The sequence below is a fragment of the Panthera pardus genome, unplaced genomic scaffold, assembly GCF_024362965.1.
Source record: "Panthera pardus isolate Hobbes unplaced genomic scaffold, ASM2436296v1 HiC_scaffold_12, whole genome shotgun sequence".
Classification (NCBI taxonomy): Eukaryota; Metazoa; Chordata; class Mammalia; order Carnivora; family Felidae; genus Panthera; species Panthera pardus.
The window spans coordinates 50,706,785-50,733,511 of NW_026526677.1; the positions used below are offsets into that span (position 1 = coordinate 50,706,785).

Below are 26,727 nucleotides of genomic sequence, written 5' to 3' on the forward strand. Positions count from 1 at the left end.
ATCTCTCATGTTCTCTTTGTAGAAATTAGTGGGGAAAATACAAATTCCATTTACTCGAAGTTGACACAAAAGAACCCAAAAACCTTTCAAAACCAACATCTCAGAAGAATACAGACATTATTACTTGAGTGGGTATGTACCTGGGCTGCTAGCTAGTTTTAGAGAAAAATAATACAGTCCCATGGATTGTAGCAAAGGAGAATTTAAAATAAGAAAGAAAAAAAAAGTCTACAGCTGAATGAAGAAAAGAATGATTATGTAAAAGAGCTGGGTACTTGGCTTAATTTAAAATGCTATAGTCAGAATTGACTAAAGAATATTTAGACACATCTATAAATATATTAAAACAAATTCTACAGTTAAGGAAAACTATCTTATTTCAGAAACCCACAGAATATCTCTATGGGCCCAGGCACTTGTGTCAGTCTGTGGTGGGCAACCTAAGGCCTGCTCTCACTCTGGACCTAATAGGGGCTCTTGATTTCTTCCCAAACTGGTCTGAAGGACGAGGTCAAAGGCCAATGCCTAAGGGAGCTGGAGGTCAGTCTGCTACATATTTAGGTCTAGGGAGTGGCACATAGTGGAATATTCAAAACAAGGACCTATCCCCATTCCTAAACTGATTATTACAAAAGGAAGAGGGGGTGTCTATATGAGAAAAGTCCAGGAGACAAGGGAACCAAAATATAGGCATCCCATTTGCAACAAGAATAGGAAGAGTAGACTTGTGTAAATAGTCATAGGGATTCATTTTCAGAGGACAATACAGAGTGCCCGTTCACTATCTTAGGCTCTTGGCAGCTGAAGAGCAACCCCACAGCCCCGTCTGTGGGACGAGGGTGGTAAGCTTCATATGAAGAGTGGCAAACCTCAGTGCTTTGGGCAGGACCCAACCTGAGCAGCAAATGACCAAAGGACCGGCTCCAAGAGTTACCGGATGATGGATCAGAAGGCCTGGACTCCAGAGAAGCATAGTGTGGAGGGGGAAGGCTACCTGGCCTAGGATCAAGGCACAGAAAGCACTCTGTCCAGATTAAGCATCACAGAGAGTCTGGGATATGTTAGGGGGCCCCAGCATCCACCTTGAGCCATGGCAGGTAGGTGACACACTCAAAGGCTTAAGAAGACACTGAGAAAGACTAGGGGAGGCATGAACATATTGGTCACTAATTTTCTTCTCCAGCTTAAGCCACCGTTTCATGCTGCATAGCTTCCCACCCCAGCCAGGGACCCAAGCTAAGCAGTGCTGAGGCTGAGAGGGGACCCGGTAGTAAGGCCAATCCATAGGGCTACAGGACCTCCTCCAGCATCATTCTGCAGCCTCATGGGAAGAGGAAGGTATGTGATCATTTTGAATACAAGGTGGATAGCCTTAAATATTAAATATGTGTTAATAAGAGTATTTGAGGATTCATCCTCTTTTGAATCAGCAGACTTGGAACTGATGAGGGACCATTCACCATCCTTTCACTTACCCAGTATTTCTTAGGAGCCTACCATGGCTGAATGCTGTGTGAAGTTCTGTGGATATGGTCTCAAAGAGGACAGACACAATTCTTGCCCCACAGTGAGGACAACAATCTATCCAGAGACCTCCCCAAATGCAACCCTGATGAGTTTTAAGTGCTATGAGGGAAACAAAAAGAATGCTGAGCTAGAGAAAAATAGGACTGGGGGCATCTGGTTGAGGTAAGGTAGCCAGAAAAGGCCTTTCTGAGAGGTAACATTTAAGTTGAGATCTAAAGATGAGAACTAATGGATTTGTTTCTGTATCCTCGGTGCCTTGTATGAGAATCAAGCAGGTATCCATTCAAGGAGTGAATGGATTGCTAAATAAAGCCTCCCCTGTGGGAATGACACAAAGACAAGTCCTTCCAGTCAAGTGCAAAGAAAAGCTCCAGAGCTTAATGATCAGACTACATGTGGGAGAAGCCTTCAGGGTGAAGTCTTCTGGACAGGGGAGGGGCTCATGGCAATGGTTCCACAGTAGAACTGTGCTTTCTAGGCCCTTTCACGCACACTCACGCATGTATCTGTTCACTTGGACGTGTTTGCACACACGGGACATATGTGCACATCAGTAAGCCTACTCACATAGGCACACACATAATCATCCATAGACACACATGCCCAGAGGGCCCAGGGGCAACTCTCTCCCAGTCAAGCCAGTTACCTTTTTCTGCGTGGTCGCTGTGTAGGGCTGCAGTCCGGGAGAGCTGGCTGTGCAGGCGCTCAATTTCTGCATCCTTCAGGGCCACCTGCTCTTGCAGCTGGGCTACCTCAGCCTGAAAGAGCAACAGAGGATCCCCACCAGCTCAGAGGGACTACCAGACTGTGATGAAGTACCTCAAGTCATTCATAGCCCGGGACGAGTGGGTCCCAGAACATGCTGGGAAGTCAGGGGCAGAGGCGCCAGAGGTGAGCAGTTAGAGGTGCTTACCGCTGTCCCCACCACATGGGGCTCTTCAGACTAAACTCATTCTCCCTGGCCAATCCGGCCCTGCCCTCAGCTCCCGCTGGTCACCTGCATCCTTCTACCTGACCAGGCTCTTACCTCCCCTGCCTCTGAGGCCCAGTCGCCCCTGAGGCCCGAGGCGCTGGGACTGTGTTCAATGGGAGAGCTGCTGATGCACATTCTCTTTCCGGATGTGGACTTCCTTCTCTCAGGGGATTCATGCAACAGCACAGATGTACATCATTGCAACGAGTGCATGCATCTTTCATTTATCCACACCCATACAGGAAACATAGTGGCAATCAAATCACTACTGGTAGGTAGACAAAGAGTGAGCCAAGAGTACCTCCCTCATGTACTCTCTTCATGCACAGCCACGGCCTCTGCCCAGCCTCCATATGAGCACCTATGCACGCTCACCCGTATGTACCTCTATACAAGCGTTCAGATGTGCTGAGCAGATACGCTTTTGCAAATAAAGTATGTAAGTACAGCCACAGATGTGATACATACATTTATATGTAGACATGCACGGGCAGTTGTGCTAGGTGCTTCACACACCTCTACTAAGCACCGCAGGTTAAATCTCACATGTAACAGTAGGTGTGACTGTCCACGCCTTCCCACGCTTGTGAGAAGATCAGAACCGTGTAGGTCCCATCCCAGGGGCCACACTGGCTTTGGAGCCAAACAAACTTGGATTCCCTCATTTCCTAGTTGGAGGACCTTAGGCAAGTTAACCTTTCTGAGTTAACTTCTGAGTCTTGCTTCATCTCTAAAATGGGGAAAACAGCATTGACCTCAAAGGGCTGTGGGGAGGATTAAATAAGATAATGGTCACGGACAACTTAGCCTAATACTTGTTACACAGTAAGGGCTCAATAAATGCTGCTACTCTTGCTTCTCTCGTCTTATTCCTTTCCTAAGGGTAACCAGGTAGTTCTCTGAGCATCAAACCAGACAAAGAAAGGGGGAGAGGACCAACTCAGGAGCCAGCCAACATACAGCAAAGGCCTGTACTCTGGCCATCCCTCCCCATGTGGTAGCCCAATCACATCCCCCCTTCTTTCCTCAAGGTCATAGAATGGGGACGCCAGAGCTAACTTTCGAATAGTTTCAAGTAACCGAAAATGAGCACTGAGACTCTTGGTGGCTCCTCTGCCAACAGGCCTTGCGTTCAGTTTCAGGCACACTGACTGAGCGTCCACTCTGCCTCTGACCCAGTGCTCACTGATTTCTTACGTCCAACCTCACTCAATCCTCACAGGAGCCCATAGGAGGAAGCAACATCACTGCGTGTCGCTACCGGGGAGACACCAGGAAGAGTGCAGGATGCGATGCCCAAGTCACAGGGCCACTTAGTGACCAGGACACAAACCCCACCTGCTCGGGAGCCAGCTTCTGAATCAACAGCACAGATGAAGGCTACTATTATGGGCCGAGAGCTCCCTGAGCCCACCTTAGGCGTTCTGAAAGAACCTTCCCTAACATCCCTCAAATGGGAAAAGAGAGGGCCACGTAAAGAAAAAAAGAGGCAGCAAGGGGTAGGCTCTCCTTCTTCTGAAGTGCCCTATGGAGCCCTGCCCCTCTGCTCTGTGGCATCTACCCAGAGAGGCCAGAGAGCAAGCCCAGCGGTGGCAAGCTGCTAGCTGAGACCTACAGCCACGCAGCACTGTCCCCTAGCTCACTCAGGGCCTCGGTGCTTGCGGGCCTACAACTAACAGCCTCGGTGGCTTCTGAATACCTTAGCCTTGAGCCTTTCGGTCCAAATGCCTCTTATCTCTACAAGGACCATACTATTCTTAGAAGATCTTCTCCTAACCTTTCTTGGACCTTCCACGACCATTTTTCCCTTTCTTTGCAGACCGAGTGAGAGCTGGTCTCTGTTAGGAATCTGCATGCCTGATGCTGGTCTCTGGGACCCACAGAGGATCTCAGTGATATGGGTGAGGCAGAGCCCAGCACAATGAGGTCCCCTGTCTCTGAAGCCTGCCTCTGGGTGAGATCATCTATTTAAAGCTCTGTAGACTAGAGGCGCCTGGGTGGCTCAGTCTGTTGAACGCCAACTTCGGCTCAGGTCATAATCTCACGGGTTCATGAGTTTGAGCCCCGTGTGGAGCTCTGTGCTGACAGCTCAGAGTCTGGAGCCTGCTTCGGATTCTGTGTCTCCCTCTCTTTCTACCTGTCCCCTGATCATGTACTGTCTCTTTCTCTCTCTCAAAAAATAAAACATAAAAATAATTTTAAAAAATTAAAAAAAACCCCAACAACTAAGTGGCTGAGTCCCAGCTGCCAGGTGTCAATTTCCAGAGAATAGGCCAGAAATGACAGGTGCTCTGCTGTGCTTAGCATAGTACCTGTGCCCATAGCTGGGAAGTCTGCAACAGGCTACAAGCCCTCTACCTGACCACGAGGGCAAAGGATGCCACTGCCATGGCCACAGAGGCTGGAGCTGTGTGGCCAGAGGTCTGAGGCAAAGGTGTGCGGGCTGGTGCCAGGCAGAGGGGTGCTCCAGCTCCCTGCAAGTACTCAGCTTCGTTAAACCCAGGGATCACCCCTGATTGCTGCCCTGGAAGATGAGTCGCCTTCAGGGGCTGACAAGCTTTATGCAGAAGACTAAAGAACTTTCAAGAGTAGTACAGGCTTTTACTTGCAGGGAATCAGGATTTTATAAGAAAAAGAGCATGGATTTTGGAATGACACAGATCCAGGTCTGGACCTCACCTTGGCCACCTTGGGCTTTGGTTTTCTAGCCACTGAAATGGGGATAATAAATCAACAGACCTCACTAGGTTATTTTTACGGATCAAATGAGAAAATGTGGGCAAAGAGCTTGATGCATTCTGGCACATGGGAGATGCCCTTACCCAATAGTTACTGAGTAACCTGTAGTATCTCAAAGGTCTCTATGCCAAGGCAAAGAGCTCAGGTGACCTAAAAAGAGTTGCTTGGTTTTATAATACATGGTTGTACAACTTCAAAGGCTTCCCCAAGACAGGACTCGCCTGAGTGGAATTCTGTGACAGAAGGCTCTGAGCTATTTGAGAAAATCACTGCTGCTGGAACAGGTACAGCACAGTACACACAAGGGTGCACTTAGATAGAAACAGGGCTGGAGACAAATGTGCTGGGATTGCCTAGGTTGGTGCTGACTTGGTAAGATCTCGGGAAAGTTACTGAACTGCTCTGTACCTCGGCTTCCTCGTTGGTAAAACGGTTAAGAAAATCATTTTATACAAGCAATTATACAGATATCAATATCATGTTCAGAGTTTTAAGAGCATGACATAAATTGCATATAAATTATCAACACTAGAAATTGGAGAAAGAGCGAGCGAGATTCCCCCAAAAGAGAAATTCCTAGAAGGAAATATTAATAGTGGTAGCTCCTAGGTGGTATAAGAGTGACTTTTATCCATTTTTTTATGGTTTAAAGATTCTCTGTGATGAGTATTGTTTTCATAATCATTAAAAGTTAACTTACAGAAAAAAATACAAGTATAACCAGAAATTAGGAAAACTCTTAAGTACTTTTTAAAACCCTAGTAAGAAATAAAAATGAAAATCTAGTTAACACCTCTGGGTGGCGCTACAGAGGCCTTAGTCAAATAGCAGGTGTGCTTTCAGGGGGCTGCCTGGGCCAGGCTCCCGCAGGCAAGAATGCTCCTCCAGGGCTATTCCTTCCCCAGCCCAGGCTGCTGAACTCCCCACTTCAATAGAAACAAGGTTTAGTTAAAACAACAAAGCAGTGGAGTGCATTCAATGCTAAAATACAGCATGCCTATTTAAACCAACTAGTTATTAAAAGGGACCGCTAAATTTAAAGTGATGCAGCCGAGGTAACATCGACGTTCATCTGCCTTAAGACTTCTCACTTGCTCACAGCCCCTTACTGGTCCCATGTCAGGCTAGGGGTGCCACAGGACACAGCAAGACGAAGGAGCTCAGCTATTCCAGCAGTGCATGATCGCAGGGGGCTTTCCCTAGGAGAAGAGCCTTCCCAGATCAAAGCTATCTACTTGCACAATCTGCGCACTATTGCGTGTGCACACAGTAGGGTCAATCTGCACTTCTCCAGCTCAGATCCGGAGCTTGAACACAGACCCTCCCCACCGGGCCTCAGCACCTCTCCATAAATATTAGAACTGCCTTTTACCTTAGTGGCCTTCAGCTTCCACTCATACTGATTCCGTTCATTCTCCAACTCTTCTACCTTGATTTTGAGGTGCCTGAGCTCTTGCAGTAACTCCTAGAAGGATAAGGGACAAAAACAAAGTTCTGATGGTTACAGAGCATGATGTTCCCTGGATAACCCTGGTTAGGCTCATGCAGGGGATACCAGGGGCAAGAGATCCAGGGTCATGTTCAACACTGCAGCTCAAATCCTTAAACATGGTCCTGTTTCAGGAAAAGCTGTGGGCCATTCGAAAACAGAAGCCAGGGCTTGCAGGCATAAGAAGAGAAAACTTTGTTTTTTTTTTCTTTAGAACTAGTTCTGCCTGCCCGTTTCTGACATCCATGTCCTCTGTGGGGTGTGCCCAAATCATGCACAAATGTGGAGGTGCAGGACAAATAGGACTTGGGAGCCAGAGGAACAGAGATACAAAAATGAAGCAGCTTCTTACAGACAAAGTAGCAGGAAGCAGGCTAGGTGGACGCACCTCTTTGTGCTGGGGCGTGGGGCAAGGAACCCCAAGAGGGGTGTGTGATCCTGGAAGGCTCCAGAGAAGAAGGGGCAGCCAGCAGGACAGAAAACACTAAGATAACAAATGCCAAATACAGAGTGCTCTGGGCCAGGGGCGGGGGTCGGCTTGAAGAAAGGAGGGAATGAGAAGGCAGACCGGCAGAGGGTGGATGCAGGAGGCACAAAGGGAGACAGTCTGTTGGGCTAGGGCAGAGGACAGGTGGCATGAGTGGGAGGTAAGGCCAGAAAGTAAGGTGCAGCCCTACCAGAAAGGCTTTGGATGAAAATACAAAGAGCTCTGAGGCCATTCTTTGGCAGTAGGGAGCCACTGAAAGTTGCTGAGTGAGGAAGGGATGGTTGACCAACTTGCCCGGGGTGAGTTGGAAGTCAGGTTTGTTTCTTCCAACTACAGGGACCTTGCTCCCTAAACTACTCTTTCAGCAAAGACGACACCACTGAGCACCCTTGTCCCAAACCAGGTTTCCTTTGATGGATAATTGGTCCTGCCAACTGGCTCGTATCAGAAAAATTAATGTGTATGTGATCACTTCCAGACTTCTGAACTCCAGATCCCCACAGATTCCCGACCTAACACCTCTAGGCAGGCATCTCACGACTGTCATGGCCCAAGTGGAACACTTAATTCCCCCTTTTAGACATTCCAACCTCACTAAATGGCAGCTCCATCCACCTACCTCCCTGTGCCAGAAACCTGGGGTCCATCCTTGGCATCTCCCTCTCCCCAACAGATGCAATCTACCCCCAAGGCTTGTTAAGTCTATCTCCAAGGAAATGGATCTCTCCTTTCTCTCCAACTCAACCACCACTACTCTGATCTAGCAGTTCATGCCAACAGGCCGGGCAGTCTCTCCAGGGGTTGCTCGTCTGTCGTCTTGCCCTTCTTAAAGCCACTGTCCCCCGCGGCATCCAGGGGAACAACACAATTAAAGGATAAATCTGATCCTGGTGCTCCTCTGCTCCTCAAAACTCATATGCTCTCACCAGCACTGCCTGGCCTGACCCGGTGCCCTGCCTGCCTCTTGGATTACTCTCTCCCCCCAGTGATGCACCAACCAAACTGGATACTTTTTAGTTCCTCGTCTACTTGGGCCTTTACACACACCGCTCCCTCTTGTCTGGAGCAGTCTGCCAGGTGAATTCCCACCGATCCTTCCTCAGGCCTCCTCAGCAAAGCTATCCCAACCTGTACACCATATTCGGGTGTGGCAGAGTATATCCTTTCTGGTGTGGCACCCTGTATCTCTCCTACGTCACCGGCAATTAGATACTTACTGGTCTGATCGCTAATGGCTGGTTCTCCTCCTGTGTGAACTCCAGGAGGGGTTTGGGTAACTCCGAACGTGCTTTGCTCACCACTGGCACATGGTAGGTATGTATTATTTCCCAATGAACGAACACGTGAAATTCAGTTCATCGCTTAACTGACCTGGAGCTCTTTGTGTTCTGAGATAGTCTGCCAGAAAGTTCCACTGCTTACACTTGAACTTTGTAGGGTAATCCACTAAGATTTTCTTACAGCCAAGGTAAACATTTATTGATGCCTCTTTTTAAAAATGTCTTCGAAGCTAAGGTCATTGTACCCATGACCTGCAGCATTAGATTTTAAGGCCTGGTGGGACTTCCAGCCGACCCAGGATGGTTTTCTGAGAATGTTTCCGGCCCTGCCTGAGAGGCTGCCACCATGGAGACACAGAGCATGATGACGGCCAGGCTCTGATGACCTTTGGCACATCCTCCTCTTTCAAGGTTGTCTGTGTTGCCCATCATCGGCTATAAACACTAGTACAAACATTAGCCTCTTTTAGACGTCTTTCTGGATTGACCCACTCAACATGGGGCACTCCCAGGACTTCTCTATTCAAATCCACATTTACCTCTGGGCTCTCATTTCTCCCCCTTATCATTTAATGTAGGAGGAAATCTCCCCACCTCAACCCCCACCTGCCTCCAAGCTCCCCCTCTAATGTCTGATTCTGGGTAGAGTTTCAGCATGTTCCACGGTTGAGTATGGGTTGTGATAATTTCCCACAGAGCTGAGGCAGACCCTCTGTAATGTTCACAGCTACTATGACCTTGACCTTCCTTCAGGCTTCCAAGTCCTCTTCGACAGGAGGTCTCAGAGGCACAGACTCCTCTCTGTGCAACTGCCATCACCAGGTCCAGTCAGGTCACGCAGGCCCCGGCCCCACCAGGATGAGGGGACAAGTCCAGAACACCAGTCAGGTATACCCCATAGGGTCCAGAGGTCATGAAATCCCTCTAATGCGATCAGGTGGGGAATTTTTCCTAGAAATTCAGATGATGACCTAACTGTCATAGCAAAAGGAAACTGGTGTTCTATTTTCTCACTAGGGATTAACTTCCTTAAAAATAAACTTGAAAGGATTCTCTCATGATGCTATTTTTTCTTTAAAAAAGAAAATAAAAATCACACGAGATAAAACTTCATTTAATCTCCCAGCCCAGGAGGAGAATCAGCGCCTGAGTCACACCTGGGAAGGGGAATCCTGAGGCTTCCTTTTGCATGAATGCCCGTCCCTCAGGGCACCTGACACACCTCATTCCCAGCCCTGAGGAAGGCCGGTGCCACCACCTGGCCAAGGGTTGGCCTCACCCGCTCAGACCCTGCTCTCTGAGGGTGGCAGAGCTCAGCTCAGACCCTGAGGGGAGTGCACCAGTCCCAAGCTCTGCCCGGAAGTAACAATAGAGCCGTGTTAAGCCACTGCACTCACTTGTGGTTAGGAGAAAGCCCAGCCCCTCCACCAGTGAAATGCCCCCACACGCATGCTCTGATATACTTAAGTGTGGTTCCTACAGGTGACCCCTCCCAATAGGCACAGTCCTGGCTGCAGGGCGAGGGCTCGGCTGCGCCGTCACCAGCCGCCACCTCCTCAGGGCAGCCCCTACTGAGTAAGAGGCGCTCTTGAATCTGCCTGTGGATGTCCAGCTGCAGCCTACACATCTGCTCCTGCAGCTCACTGATCACATTCAGAACCGACTGCAGGAAGGAAGAGAGAGGAGAAAAGAGCACTCAGGGTCAGTCAGCTCTCAGACACAAAGCTCCCCAGGAGAGCGGCCCAGAGAGAAGGAAGCATGCAGGGGGCGAGCTGCAGGGGGCGACCCAGAGGTGACCGCCCACTTTCTTCACGGGAACCAAAAGACCTGGTATTTTTCCTGAACCCGCCCCCTCTATGGGGTGGTCCTGCAGTCTGAGCAAACCCCCAGCAGCTCCTCTGTGCCACGCAGTGGGGGTGCGGTGGGGGCATCCTTGCACACCAATGAGGCACCCGGCCAGGTGGCAGCAGCAGAGACAGGCGCACAGACACGACCCCTCTTACACACGCCCAGGTATAGCTGCCCCTCTCCCACCCCCCAAACACACCAACACCCACGCGGTGACGTGTGGCATATACCACGCTCGCACACGCTGGTACGTCCCCAACTCTAAACTCTCCCTCACGCCCATACCAGACCTTACTCCTTCACTTACCATTCCAAACCAGACTTCCTCTGTAGCCTAGAGAACATCTTGGCCCTTATATGGCCACTTTGAAAAGCTGCAGCCCCTGGAATTCATGCCTACTCAGTTCTGAACCCCTGTCACCCACAGGTCTGCTGGGATCTCCCTTTTCTACTCCCTAGACATTTAGTCACCGTGTAGAGGCACACACGTAACCATGACAGTCTGTGAGTGTCACCATCCTGAAAACCATGGGGTTTCCAGGGAGTAGTGAGTGGCTAGTTCTGTGTGGGTCAAGAGGAAGGGGCGGCACGAGTCTAGGTGATGTCAAGCAGACACCTCCAGACCCCTTGCCTGAAGGTGGGAATGGAGAAGAGACTGCCACACGCCTGGGTAACACAGCTCACGACAGTGCTGCTTGTGGCAGCCAGAAACTGGAAAGGCTGAGGGAAACTATGAGCAGCCCATGGGGCAGGGATGCGGACTTAAGGAAACATCACAACAGAGTGGAACAGAGACCTGGGTGGACAGGGTGGCAGCCAATGAACCTGTCAGGCCTCCCTGCCCACCTTTACTGATATTCTAAACACCAGCATCTGGTACTGGGGTCAGCCACTGGCACTGTGGGGACTGCCCAGGCACGCTGGGAAGAAATTGCCCATCCCCACTAGTGACAGCGGGGTCTAAGAAGAAAAACTCCCATCTCATACCTTGTTTTGTACATCCCCTTCTCCAGTGTAGAAGGGAAACGGGGTCTGAGCGGCAGCTCGGGGCTGAAAGGATGCTGGGCGAAGGTGCCCGCCCTCCTGTCTGGTGATGCCATTTGGACTCAGAGCTGCAGGGCAGTCCTCGCCATCGTCAGCAGGCCTGGGGCCTCCCAGCCACTCACCCTTTGAGCTAGCTCACCTGAATTGTCCCAGACAGCCCAGGCTGTCTTCCTCCAGGGTCATCTGTCTTATAGCATTTTCCTACCAAGATGAGAGGATTGGGTTGTGAAGTCAGGGTGGCCTTTCTGGGCCTAAGTGCCCTGGACCTCAGATCTCTACCCAGCTTCATTGTTACTGGTCCCTGCACCCTGATGGGCCACTTACCAATGGGCTGGGGCCATACCTGCCGTCTGTGTTCTCAACTGCAGTCCTAGTGGAGACACCGGGCTCTGACGTGGCCTTTGTTCTGTGTGCCACTGGGTTCCAAACCCCCTGCTGGCTTAGCACACGTGCCTGACAAGGGTAGAGGATTCACGCCTGACTGGCCTGAGCTACTAGGCGTCACAGGCCAGCTCTATCTCCTGTTGTGAATTTGCCACCGTTGGAAGGTGCTAAACAAGGACAGTCCACATTCAATTTGTTCGTGCTTTTTCATCTGAGAAGTCTCAGAGTCTTTTGGTACTTTAAATACTTAGCATACCTGCTGGGTGGCAAGAATTAAGAGGGAGGAAAGGAGCTGGAATTGGAGGCCCCAGCAGGGGATGGGGGTTGGGGATAGGGTTAGCTAAGCACAAAGCATGTATCGGGGGTTCAGGTAGACCCTAGATGAGCAACAACAAGTTAACAGAGATCTTTCCAATGGTCTTGATCTTTGTAAAGTAGGTAAGGTTGCCCTCTCAAAAGACATAGCAGCGAAACAAAAGGGGGTACAGATTTAGAACGTGTAGGCATGAGAGGAGGAAAGGTAGGTATGGATAAAAGCAATACTAAGGAAAGGGGAAGATTTAGCTGGGAATTCATTAGCATGGGGGCAATTAACAGAAAAATTATCTAATCCTCTGACCAAGAGCCCCAGGCCGGAAGGAAGGATGGCCAGTTAATCAAGGATAGAGCTAAAAGCAATCCCCCAAGGTAAAAGATCGGCATTTACGTCCCCAGAGAGGGAGGTCAGCCTGTTATGGGCGACTAAGCCACGACGGGCATAGGCATGATGCTGTCGAAGCATGCAGGCAGCTACAGACTGCCTTTCACTTTTGTAGAATGAGGGTCTATCTCATCAGGTTACCTCGAGGGGTTAACCAGGTGAGCCTTAGGTGAAGCACCTGGCACGGGGCCTGGCACACGGGAGGCATCCGACAAATGTGAGTTCACTTCCCCCACTGCTGCTCCTTTACCAGGTGTTTGATCCGTAAGAAATGAACCAAACTGGGAGAACAGAAAACACCCAATGGTGACCTAGTTAAGGCCCACGTGACATTGATGGCTAACAACAAAAGCCCAGCGGCTCCACACTCTTCTGGCATGCTCACCTTATTGGCCACTCTTTCCCAGAACGTTTAGTCCCTAAGTCCACTGGCCTTGCTGGTTTTCAGACCTGCTTGTCTCTCTTATAGAAGCTTCCCTCAATTGTTACACCTCTCAAATGAGGAGTCTAAACTTGCTGCCTGATTTCATCATCGCATTCATTCCCTCCCCTCCCCCTGCACAAGTGGCCTCCAGGCAGACCAGCTTTGTCCCCAAGACTGATGAGGGACAGGGCTCTTCCTCACGGCCCCAGGGCCCTCTTCCTGCTTAAATCACAGGCGTGCTCCTGTCCTCAAACTGCTTGCCTCCCTCTTGAAGTGTTTCCTTCCCTACCTTTAGCGATTTTCCACCACTCATGTTCTTACCTCTTTTACCCCTTTTCTGAGAACCTAGCTATTGCTCAAGTCTGTGTAGGTTTATAGATCCCAATGCCGGCTGGTCGAGTTGATTTTTCTTTGGCTTCATGTCATCACTGCTTTATGATTTTCTAGATCAGCATCCAAATTACACATTAAAAATGCTCAATTAGGGGCGCCTAGGTGGCTCAGTCAGTTTAGGGTCCGACTTCGGCTCAGGTCATGATCTCACAGTTCGTGGGTTCCAGCCCCATGTCGGGCTCTGTGCTGACAAGCTCAGAGCCTGGAGCCTGATTCTGTCTCCGTCTCTCACTAACGGTTCCCTATTCACACTCTGTCTCTGTCTCAAAAATGAATAAACATTAAAAAAATAAAAATAAAATGCTCAATTGGTAGGAAGAGTAAAGGCAGAGGACTCTCACCCTCTACAATAAACCTTCCTAGAGATGGTCTATAGATGCTATTATCATGGGGGTACCAATATGCCCATCTTAGCATCCATCCTATACTCCTCCAGTTCATCCACAAGACTCCCCAAGCAGGGTTTGTGCAATGCCTCACAGAAGTGTGCATTTACCAGGTCTATTCCACTGATGCATTCCCAGCCAGACACAGGAGGTCAAGCTGATGTAACTCACTATATTTTTTTTGTTTTTAATTTTTGAGAGAGTGAGAGTCTGCAAGCAAGAGAGGGGCAGAGGGAGAGGGAAACAAAGGTCCAAAGCAGACTCTGCACTGAGAGAGCACAGAACCCGATGTGGGGCTTGAACTCAGAAACTATGGGCCAAAATCAAGAGTTGGACGCTTAACTAAGCCACCCAGGCACCCCAATGTAACTCATTCTTAACACAATCCCTACTTGATCTTCTGGCCTCCCACAAACCATCATAAGGTTGGCCCCAGCCTCAACAGACTAAATTTTATGGAACCCATCTAACTTTCTTTGCCATCTGGGGAAAAAACAAACAAACACAAAAACGGTTCACTTCTAGTTTGCTAGCAACTCACCTGATTTCCCTGATACCTTAAAATTCACTTATAGCCAGCAGTTTGGGGACCACTGTCCTAAGTTCTTTGTGCCCGAGGCATCAGAACAGAGCCCATTCTTTCTTTGATCTTCTTATGGAGAACATAACTTTAACAAAAAGTCTCTCTCCTGTCCTCAGCATTGTCCTTTTGTTTAGGGTTTGCCCCTGCTGCTGTTACTTGTGCAGGTGCACTTTGTTCAGTCCTTTCTATTTTTTATTATTTTCTAATGTTTATTTATTTTTGAGAGAGAGAGTGAGAGTGAGAGTGAGAGAGAGAGAGAGAGAGAGAGAGAGCGCCGGCAAGGGGTAGAGAGAGAAGGAGACACAGAATCCGAAGCAGGCTCCAGGCTCGGAGCGGTCAGCATAGAGCCCAACGCAGGGCTCGAACTCACGAACCGCGAGATCATGACCTGAGCTAAAGTTGGACGCTTAACCGACTGAGCCACCCAGGCACCCCTGTCTTTTCTTTTATACGAGCCCCTTTGAAAACAAGTTTCTCTCAGGGTACTTCCAAGTTTCTCCTTTTTATCAGGAGTATTTGTGACATTGCACAGAGTTACATTATTTTTTAGTTCAATATTCTTGAGTCACCTTCTATGTTATTTCTGAACTTTCCAAGGTATGATTTATGAAAGTCTTGGCCATGCCTGGCTTTCCCTCCCTCCCTGTCATGGACTCACAGAATGGCCGCTCTCTCTCAAGGTACCTGTCACTTTTCCCTCCTAAACTAGTCTCAACATTACAGCCAGAGCAGCAGTTTCCCAGTTTCTTTCTCTGTCCTCTGGGTAGAAACAAATAGGGGGGTGGGGCACCAAGAGCCAACCTCTCAAATACTTAGGTTTTAAGCTGGAGGAGATTTTTAGGAACCATCCAAACTGCTGCGCCCTTCCATTTAAGCCCCTTGTCTGCTTCCATCTTTCTGGGGATCTGAACAGGAGTGCATCTATTTTCTTCCTCTGCTTGGGGTGACTATGTGGTGCATCCCAATGTTTCAGGGACATTCCCCTCTTATTCTCCCAACCCACGTGTTATTTTCCAGTATGTTCATCCTCAGGCTCAGCATTTCAACTTTCTTTTATACTTCGTTCTCTCCAGGGCTGGCTCACCTCCCCTCTTAACAGATCTGTTTCTCCTCCATAGGGCAGACCTATGTCTGTAGGTTTTGTAGCTGTGTCTCATTCTTGGGTCCCCTATCACAAAGTCCAGGTGACATTAATGAGGCTCTAAATGCCACTCTGTGTTGAAATCTTAGCTGGCTTTATGACTCCTGATTCACTAACCATCAAAGTTCTTTACGGTTCTTTTCTATGTGAACCACGGGGCACCTCCCATAACCATGTCTTTCCCACTCCCTCCTACCTGTTAAACTTGTTCACGATATTACTTAGTTCTTTCTCTCCCTCCTTTATGCTCTGCTTAATACTGGCCCGGCACTCTTACACATCACTGATGGGAACATAACCTCTACGTTCCACGAGACAAAGTGGAAATATCAGTCAGAATTTCAACTGCATGTACCATTCGGCCCATTGATTCCACTTCAGTATCCCCACGTGTGCAAGAACATTCACAGCAGCATTATTGGAAGTAGCAAACACTTGGAAACCACTTACATGTCCATCAAAAGAGGACAGGCTAAATTAAGGTACGGTCAGATAATGAAATAATAGGTATTTCTATCATAAGTTTTTTTAATGCACTTGGTGTGAATAAACTCCCAGCATGCTACATTAGAAGGTCTAGAATAGTGTGCATTTGCACAAAAATGAGGGAAAGAATGTGTGTGCATATGTGCATATATATCTGTCCACATAAGTTTGCTTGTCCACGGATAACTCTGGGAGGACACAAACTGGTCACGGTGGTTCCTGACTGTGGGCCTGAGGGGCGAGCATGGAAGGAGACTTTTTGCTGCATATACTTTTACGAACTCTTAATTTTTGAACTGCTGGAGATTTCCTAGGCTAATAAAAATCAGTAAGTAAAACAAAATCAACAGAACAGTAAGAATCTCCCGGTCGACTTCTCTGAACAAACACAATCTTCCCAGTCTCCACTCCGTGCTCCATATCCATCATTCTGGTTACCCCAGTTCAGAAATCAGAATCCTTCCCTTCCAAGGTGCTATAACCACAGGAAGGAAGAAGGAAGTCAGCACCACCCGTGCTGTAAGACACTCCGTTTTCTGCCAGAAATCCTGAAGACTCTTTCTGGTTCTCTTCTTCATATCTGTGTATAACCCTGATCAACTGCACGGACACCACTTTCCAGGACATGCTGGATCCCTGCTCCCTTCTTTACAGGATGCTGTAGTTATTACATGCAGAGCTCTTTAATCCCATAAAGAGATCCAGCTGTGGGGCCCCCTCCATCCCCAGGGCTCGGGGAAACCAGACTCCTCTCCATGGAAGACGCCTCTGAGGGACGTGCCTGTGATATAATATGCCACCCAGACATTTTCCTCTGCCTCTGGATCTTTTACATTCCATCCTCCTCATTCTCGTATTTACTTTCCGCGCCAGCCACTCCTCTGCAGTCCTGCTTCTCAGGAGTAAACCTAACTGATTAAGCTTGGGTCTCCTGGAATGACCCGGAGCCACTGCGAGAGGCTCAGGAGGAAAGGTAAACAGGAAACCCAGTATTCACCCACATCTCACTGACAGACTCCTGAGTGAGGCTGGCTGTCAGGATGGTCTCCATTTGACAAGAAACCTGCATCTTGACGTCCTTAGGTTTATAGACAACCATGTATAATCACGTCCATAACTTTCTACAGGCAGCAGGATACAGGCTTTGGGGGGATCAGAGTCCGACAGAAAGAACAGCCTGCAATGCTCTTGTTAACAGTATCCTTTTTCTTTTTCTTTTTTTTTAAATTTTCACTGAAACATAAAATGGAATTTGAGGATAAAGCCTGAGCTACATAGAGGAAATTTCAGATCCAGCTATCCTAGAAAACAAACAAAACAGAGAAAGATCCTGCCTTTCCAAACCACAAGCAATAGGCCTTGGGCTAAGTATATTCACTGGAAAAAACCCAGCAGCAATGCAGGCTGGGAAGCAGCATTCCCCTTGTTCACGGAAGTACAACCCCTGGTGACCTTAGCTCAGTGCTGCACTCACACACGTCCACACACATGACAATGGAGTCCCCACAGCAGTACTCGCCATGGTTTCAAGCCCCTGGTGCTGCACATATTTGCAAATAGTGGCAGAGGCTCTAAGCATACCAGCGACGATTATGTTCAATTACAAGAAGGAGAAATGCACTTCAGGTCATGTGGCTGTGCATGGAGTGTCACAGGTTTGAACAGCCTTAAAAAAACTTAATGTTTGTACTAGCAACTGGGAAGGGCCATTATCTGGTAGGAATGAAGCCAGCGGCTCAGGGTCTATGTTGCCTCATGCATGAACAGCCTGATGGAAAACAAAAACAAAAAATTCAGATTGAAACATAATCCCTCAGAAAAGGAAAAATAAAGCAAACAGCAAAATGACTGCTTTCGGTGTACTTGGCCCACAATTGGGAGCTCTCCTTTCCATCCTGTCTTCCCTGGAAAGGAACGGAGCTGGCTCAGGTTGGTACTAACTCTGCGTTCTTTCCCAGACAGATTCACGCACACATACCTATGTGCTCCCTAGTGGCTGGCTGGTTCGGAACCAGGCATGTGATCCAAAATGGCCCAGGGAGATGCAAGCCCGAGGCTTTTGCTGGAAACTTTGAGAAAAAGGTGCTCTCTCTGCCAGGTCTCCAGGCCGATAGGATGTAGTGCAGAGACCCTTCTTGACAATAAGGCTAAGTCAGAACGAAGACATACGCTAAGGCTGATTTTTAATGACATTGTGAGGTCACATGGATCTAGTGATATTGGACTTTAAACTCTGGACTCTTCAAGCTGTGTGACCTAATACTCTCCCACCTATACTTTTTTTTTTTTTTTTTTTTTTTTAATTTAAGTGGTTTTGACTTGCCTCTATCACTTCAAGGCGTCTCCGAGTTTACTGAATTCTGCCCCCAGAGCCCTAACCTATGTTCCCATGTCATCACACACCTCGAGACGTTGGTAAAAACACAACTCCAAACCTGGAGAAAATTCAGTTGCTTCTTTCTGAACATTTAAAAAGCAAAGTGTATTTGAGGTGCCTGGGTGGCTCAGTTGGCTAAGCATCCGATTTCGGCTCAGGTTATGGTCCTGTGGTTTGTGAGTTCGAGCCCCGCATCGGGCTCTGTGCTGACAGCTCGGAGCCTGGAAGCTGCTTCGGATTCCGTGTCTCCCTCTCTCTCTGCCCCTCCCCTGCTCACGCTATCTCTCAAAAATAAACACTAAAAAAGTTTTTTTGTATTTTTTTTTTTTTAAAGCACTCTATTTAACTAACTCCTCACAAAGATAAGCTTTCATTCTGCGGGACCTTTGCAGTTTATAAATGTATCTTAACCTACATGTCCATTTGCAGGATGCTTTGTGACACAATCAGAAAGTAATCGATAAAAGGTAGCGGTTACTATGTGTCCAGCACTATGCTAAGGACTATACATGAATTATCTCATTCCCTCCTCCAAACCACTCAGGAAATAGGAAGTGTTACTATCTCCACTTTACAGAGGGAGAAACAGGTTGTGTTATGCCTACAATGACAAAGCTAATGAGCAGCTCAGCTTGCATTACAGCTGGAAGATCTGATTCAAGGCCCCGCCCTCTTAATCACTACAAGACAGGGTCTTCAGGTTCATGGAGAGATCTTTTGGCACCTCTACTTACAATGAGCAGCTTCTCAAAAGCAATGCACAGAATTGCCCACCCATTTTAAGTGTCTCAATCACCAGCATTTACCACTGTGTAAACACAGCAATAGGGCAGGTTTCAGTGCACAATAATGGGGGTGCTTAATAGAAAGGAATGATATCCACTTTTAGATTTTGGAGAGAGCTAAATGTTGCGAGGGAGCATATATGAACCAAGTACCTACAGGATGCCAGGCACTATGATAGGGACTTTTGTGATTTTTATTTGGACTTCACACAGTTACCTACTTTACAGATAAATAAAGTCTCGAGAAATTAAGCAGCTAACTTATTGAATGAAATTCAAAGACCTATTAAGCAGTTAGGTTAGTGATTGAACCAATGTGCTTCTAAACCTAAAGCCTATCTTCCTTCTACATCTTACATGCCAGGTGCAAATATGGGCACTTGTAGGTAGAGACATATGGAAGGTGGTTATCTAAGGTTAAAACAGGATGTTCTTTCTCAACAAAAGCAACTCTGAGCCTAAAATTTACACAAAACATTTATCCTAAAAAGGAGTCTGGCATGTTCTGGCCAATGGCATTATAGAGTGTAAAACAAAAACAGGAACAATGCAGGAAAACATTAACAGAAGGCCTGTACATGGGCCTCCTCCTATAACCTATCAGGAGAAAAGAAACATAATCTAAGGGTTCCATCTAGGTCAATGAAAAGCACATCAAAGAATGTCTCCAGCCTCCTTGGATATAGTGATGGTGGCCTATTGGGCAGCTGACTTCATCCCAGATATATCCTCATTACCTTGGCTCTCACAGAGGACATCTTGGGTCCCTTCACATCTTGCCTGATCCTTCCCCCTCTAATGCTTCCCTTTCTATCCTTGTCAGCAGCTTGAGGGAGGATAAAGCCTTAGAGCCAAAACTGGGTGGTTTGGGCATTGCTGAAATCTGCAGCCACAGCAAAACCTGATAACTTGGTATTAACAGATCATTGTGTCTCTAGTGCATAGATGCTTCTGGCGCCCAGTGGCTGCCAGGCTTGGGGTTGACCAGATGGCCTGAATCCACATTAGGATAGTTTCCTCTGCTTTGAGTTTAGAACTGTATGGATCCCCCAGAATTTGGTCTATCACACTCACCTCTGCTTTTCTCTGCTTCTCCTCCTGCTCTCTCTGCTCCTTCTCCATGCCAACCAGCTTGAGTTTCAGCTCAGAAACTTCAGTCATCAGATCAAGCTTCTGGGTCTCAAGAGATGTGCGACTTAGCAGCTCCTGCAAGCAAAACCAGATGTCAAAATCAGAGCCTCCATGGCAACAAGGACAGCTGTAGCTCCATCCAGAGCATACAAGGCAAACTCTGTTGGACAACAGAGCTGAGACTGCTGCATATGAGCTACAGGGCTATTAGGGACAGGTCTCAGCTGATACTGGGTCACTCAGGGAGAGCACAGCCCCTGGCACCACCCACTGTGCTCTGAGAAACAATGTGAACTATAGCTCTCAAAAAACAAGTTTGCCATTAGAAGCCATTATTTCCAAGTACAGAAAAAGGGACAGTTTTGCTCAAAGAACGAAACTTCTCCACCTCTATTTCCAATGCAAAGCAGCGGGTCCTTTCAACCAAAACAAACAAAAAAACACAAACAAACCCAGGCTTACGTTAACAATATCTTTTTTAAAACCAAGGATTCCAAATCACCTCCTGGGCTCAATGTTCAGCCCACATTTTCAACAAATTTCTTTTTAAGGTCTCACTGCAAGGAGCCTAGGAGGGAGCTAGAGCATAAAGCAGATATTCAATGAGTATTTATTAAATGACAGAATCCTGTTTATGTGATACAGACTTTTCCTAGCCTATGTGATAATGGATCTTTTCTAGCCACTACGGTATGTAGGTAAGAAAATTGTTCTTCCCTTATTGTAAGACCAGACTCAGGAAGGTTATCAGTCCTGCCCTGCCATAATAAGAACAGTAGTAGACGGCAACCTGCCATTAATATATATAATTAATAAGCATAAATAAGACAAAAAACAAAGGTGATTGACAAAATACCTGCTGGGAACCACTAGGGATTTTGAAGGACCTCAAAAACCAGGAACATTTCTGGTCCAGGGGCAACACTTCCCCATTGGCCAAAGGCCATGGTCCATAAGCTCCAGAGTCTTGGCACACGGGAGACACGGTTTCCAGCAATGAGACTACAGTATGGCCATCAGGAGAGTGACCAACTAAATCAGCAGACAGAAAAGATACACTATTCCATCTCAGTATGAACTTTCTATATTAAGTTGGGCAACCTAACCCTCATACAAGAATGGTGATCAGCATTCTGACCAATAGCTATGATTTCACATATTCTGAACCATCCTCAGACTACAAACCAAACCACACAGGACACAGATCTTAACTAGGAAAACATGATTCCCTAGGCCAAGCCCCTCAATGTGTCAGAAAGCCAGGCTACAAACTCTTCATCTGCTAATCTGAAGGGACGGGTACCTAGAAGTTCAGCAAAATGAACTCACTGAGCACTGGGCAAAGGAGGACAGTTCTTCCTGTTTCAGCTAGACTTGAACTAGCTTAGAGCACAGAGGCAGCGACCCTGCCATGCGAGAACCGCAGCGTACTTGGTCATGAGTAGTCAGCCAGATCAATGTGTATAATGGTGGAGGTGGGGAAGGAGAGAAGACACACAGATTCAATGAGTGCCTCCTCTGTGCCAGACCCCACAGGGTACTTTACATACATGCTTTCAATAAACCCTCCTGGTGATTTGACAGTAAATACTATCCTGACCTGAGTAATAGACAGTAAATACTAACCTGGCCCAGAGACTGGCCTTGTCTTGACCAAAGACACATGCCAGTCAACAACAGCAGAGTGCGTTAGTTTGCAAACCAAAGTCTGTTTGATTCCAAAACTCTTTTCTGTCTAACGTATCACATGGTTTCCCAAACAGAGGAAGAAGTCCAAGGATTTTAAGGAAAATAAAAGAAAAAAAATACCTGCTGAAAAAAAAGCCAATCAACAAATATTCACGGAGTCACGGAGTGAGGAAATAGCCACTCAAACTGTTAAGATTTTGTTGAGCACACACTCTCTACCAGGGCCTGGCGCGAAGGCTCTCTGAAGATCTAATCCTCTCTGATACCACCTACTCACTCCCACCTCCTCTCTCTTCCTTCCTCACCTTCCCCTCTGTTCCACCACCTCATTCTACGTTTCTCTCTCCATCCTTTCATCTACCTGTTTTGTTCCACAAATGACTTGAGGCGGTTTGAATAATGGACAATTTAAGTTAAAATGTAAAATCATAAAAGTTAAAGCAGGCAGGAAAAGAAGTTGAGGCCAGAGCCACCGCTGGTATAAAACTCCTACCCTAAAGTTCTGTGGGTTGCTAGAGATGGACTATACTGTGTACGTGAGCTCTCCAAGCCACCAATGCAAAGGGGTAGAGAAGTAATTCTATAAATCAGATAGCAACAATTGCTTTAGAGTACGGACAATTGAGAAAATGTTGTTCCATTCCATTCCAGACTTCAATCATTTACTCAACATGTTTTTAAGTATCTACCAGAAGTCAAGGCCTAGGGATATGATTATTAAAAACACAGCCCACTGAGTGCTTGAATATCTTACATGCAGTTTGCCCGCTAAGCAACATTCACGATACTGCCGCCTTGGTGGGATCAAAAAAAGCCTCAGAATGTATCTCTCCTGAACAGTAGGAATCTATTCCACTTCTGTTATTGCCAAAATCCCTCTAGCTATTTTAGGTTGCCTGGTTGTAATTGGTCACACCAGTGTTCCCACTGACAAGGATAATATTCTAATTGGTTGTACTAAAGTTCCAATAGCCGTTCCAGTTGGTCACGGCAGGGTTCCAATTGGTTACACTAACATCCTAAGTGGGAGTTCCAGTTATTAGTGATTATATTCCAGCTATTATATCTATTAGCATATGCCTCTACCTTTCATTGTCCTTACCCCTCATCCTTGTCATTGGTAAGTACTGTCCTACTCCCTGAATTCAAAATCAGCCTTCAACAAGCTCATCCAGTCCAGCTCCACTTTCCATCTCCAGGGACACATGGTCCCCAGCCACTATTACGTGTTATATTCTCTATCATATGTGTCTAAAGAAGATTTACCCTAAATTTTCAACTGTTCCTTCTCCTTCCAGCATAAACTGAATCCCGACTTTTGCAGCCTATCACATACCCTTCCCAGTCATCTCAAGTGGAGTCCATCCTGTTTCGACAATCCAACTTTACCGGACATGCTTCCAGACCACTACTGTCCTTATTGATCATCTACATCTGCCCTCCTCTTCTAAAGTGGTGCCATTCAGTTACAGCACATTCCAGAACCCAAGACAACTTATCCAGAACCCAAGACAGTCTCTCATTTTCCTCAGGGCTTTTTTCTTTTGATCAATGGTTTCTCTACCTAGTTTGGGCACATTCCTTCTCCTCAGTAACTTCAACATCCTTGTTCCCTCCTTGTTAGTCTTCCAATATCCACTCTGGTTTCACCTTTCTTGAGCACAACACCAACAGGTTTGCTTCCACCTTGCCTCAGTTTCTCAGCAGGATGGCCATCACCTTAGCCATCATCTTTATCCAGAATGCATTTGCTCTGCTTCTAAAATCTTCAGCTCTGATACAGTCTCCTTTGGCCACAGTCCTCTAACCTTTCAAGTTTCCCATTTACAGACTCAAACAATCTTTCATTTCTTCTACTGTGGCCAATACTTACCTGTTTTCCTAGTTAATAAACTTCCTTTAAGTAGTATTTGCCTCCTTATCCATTCTATACCTGAGGTCATTTCAAGTGTATCATATCTGCACCAGAAAATTCCTCATTCCAGTTCATCCCTACCCTTAGACCTAAAGTGCATTTGCTTTACCAGAGCCCAGTCCATGCCAAACCTCAAAGTCTTTTGTCTATGTTTCTACTCCCTGTGGCCTGAAAATTGCTGGTAAAAGACACTTGATGATGCCAATTGGTTTCCATACAAATTTACGCTATCTAATTAGAGCTGATCTTCCAATACCGCCTGGCACCCTTGCGTTCATCTCTGGTTGGTTCCTTTCAGAGATTGTTCCAAATCTTTCCCATTCTCCTCCAGCCATAAACCTTACCCTTTCTTCCTCTTCTCCTCAAATAACCTCTCCTGTATACTGAAAAGGTATTTTAAATATTTATTTTTGAGAGGGAGGGAGGGAGGGAGAGGAAGAGAGAGAGAGAGAATGTATATGCAAGCAGAGGAGAAGCAGAGAGAGAGAGAGAGAGACAGGATCCAAAGCAGACTTTGTGCTGACAGTGGAGAGCCCAATGCAGGGCTCAAACCTGTGAACCATGAGATCATGACCTGAGCCGAAGTCAGACGCTTAACTGACTGAGCCACCCAGCCACCCCCGGAAAGGTATTTTAAAATAATCTGTTCATTTGTTGAGCTGACATCCCTTTTTTCAAAATCTCCTGGAATCATCTCTCATTCATGTCTCTTAAATCCATGTCTTAGAGCAAGCAAGTCCATGTCTCATGTTGGGTTCTTTCACCTTTAAGAACCACTCTCAAGCCTAGTAAGTTTCCAGGTTGCACATAGAAAGCATATGTTCAAGGACACAAAGATTCCAGAGTGTGCTCTGTAATTACCCCATCTGACCCTCCTTCCCATTGCTGACTATCTCTCAGTCTCTAGACTTCATGTCATACCCACATAGCTTGATGTTCAGGCTTTCAAGTTACCTCCCCGGTCAATCGTTAGTGTTTGGCTGTGATCTCTGAGTTCTGGTCCGGCTTCTCCCTCCAGCCGGTAAGTCTGAAGGACGAAGGACGACTACTCACATGGTCCTCGGCTCCCCCTCACCTCTGTCCTGACTGTGAGGAAGTTCCCACCCAGTCTGTGCTTCACAAGGGTAGGACCATTAATCATCTACTCTGACAGGCATTTAATCTCTTTCACCATCAGCTCCCATTCCTCAGGCTATAAACATGATCAAATTTCTGACATTCGAAAGAACTTTCCCTCTTGACCTTGCCTTCCCCTTAAGCAACCATCATCAACTCTCTTGTGCTCTCGCTAGGCAAATGCATGTTCTGTGTGCACTGTTTCTATGAATGCACTCTCTCCTCATCCCCTCCCTCACCCCTTCCCAGTCAAGTTCTAGAAAGAATAATCTAACCCTTGCTGCCTCTTCTTCCTCACCTCCCTGTCTGGATGCCTGCAACCCAGATTCTGCCTTCACCAGGTAGGGCACACAAACAGTTCTGGTTCTGGGGACCAATGTCCCAACTTTCAGACGCAACCTGTACTTCTCAGCTTTCAAAAATTTAACTCTTCACCCACTGATCAGTGTATGATAACACTTGCCATCCCATCCTTCCTTCCAATTTCCTGATCTGTCTTTTTTTTTTTTTTTTTTTCTTCTGTCTCTTTTGCTAGCTTCTTTTACTCCGGTCTACCCCTTAAGAGAAAGGTTGTTGGATCCCTAGCTCTCAGCCTAAAGACTGGATCCAGCCCATTTGTCTGGAGCATGAAGGCGAGGCTTGTTCCCTGCTCCAACCTACAGGGTAGATCTAGCTGGGAGTCTCTCTGAATCATGCAGCTACCATAATGTGGGGAGAGGTGAGGTGTGGGGAGACAGGGGGCTGGAGAGAAGGGGGACGGGTTTCATAAGCTGCATTAACTTCTGCTTTCCCAATTGTTTCTGGGTTGCCTAGGGACAGAGGGCAAGGGGAGAGGAGTGGATGGTACATGAGGCAGGTGATTTTTGTTACTACAAACCATGAAACTAGGTAATGAAACTTTAGGGGAAAAAAACAAAAAACAAAAACCAATGAACAAAATCATCACTCACCCCTCTCACTTCACCACTACCAGTAACCTCTTCCAGAAGGGCAAAGACATCTCCTTTCCTGGAGATGGAAAAAAAACTTACATCTCAGAGAAAACCATCATTTCCTTTTTCCAAAGCTCAGTCTGAGACTGGAGCTGATAAAAAGAAGTGGCCTTTCAATTTATTCTCTCCTTAAAGGGCCACATCTTGAAGCAATTACTTCCATCTTTAAGTGTGGAACATGACCCAGGGAGTTACTGACCAATGACAGAGGACTGGAGCCAGACTGGCAATCTGAAACCAGAGTGAAGGAAGGGGCCATGGAAAGACATGAAAGGAAAAAATGCATCCCTTTGCTCTTTGAAGTAAGAGGCCTAGGCTGTGCCAGAAAGCCGCTTTCATGAGTAACACTGCAGTGAGGGGCTTGTTGTCAACCTGGGTTCGAGTCCAGACTCAGCCCCCACTACGGAAACCATCTCTCTGGAACCTCAGCCCCCTTATCCGTGAACAAAGAACACCTACTTTGCATGGTGGTATGGAGATTCAACGTCGAATAAGATCAGCTTGAAGAAAGCAGTTATTTCTGGCTCCTACATCTCCCAGGGGGCAGGTTTGGGGAAGAACTGGCAAATCCTGGTTTTCTTCAGTCACAAATCAGGTGTCTCACCTCTGAGACAGAGTCGTGCTTCCACAGAATCAGGGGTACATAGCTCTGTTTACTATTCTTTTTGAGACAGAGATACCCCTTTAAAGGTAGTCTTGGAAAATTTATCTGCCAGGTGCTGACGACACTTTTGAGTTCATAAACCCGGACACATTGTCCTTCACTCAACTCAAGGGCAGGAACTGGGTATCTTAGGCCCTTAATCCGCATGCTCAAGATCTTTTTTTAATGTTTATT

At 47.1% G+C, this 26,727-nt stretch overlaps 1 protein-coding gene across 14 annotated transcripts in view; it reads right to left on the reverse strand.

Moving 5' to 3' along the window:
- PPFIBP2 (PPFIA binding protein 2) overlaps window positions 1-26,727 on the reverse strand; it is a 143,374-nt gene that overhangs the window by 28,374 nt on the left and 88,273 nt on the right. For 13 of the 14 annotated variants that reach the window (XM_019456183.2, XM_019456179.2, XM_019456181.2 and 10 more), the window contains 3 exons: window positions 20,121-20,252; window positions 6,612-6,704; window positions 2,174-2,285 (listed from right to left, as the gene is read on the reverse strand). In XM_019456183.2, the coding sequence (XP_019311728.2) occupies window positions 2,174-2,285; window positions 6,612-6,704; window positions 20,121-20,252 (337 nt within the window). Of the gene's footprint in view, window positions 1-2,173; window positions 2,286-6,611; window positions 6,705-20,120; window positions 20,253-24,735; window positions 25,372-26,727 lie in introns of those variants that run through there. The other variant, XM_019456190.2, reaches the window with a different exon arrangement.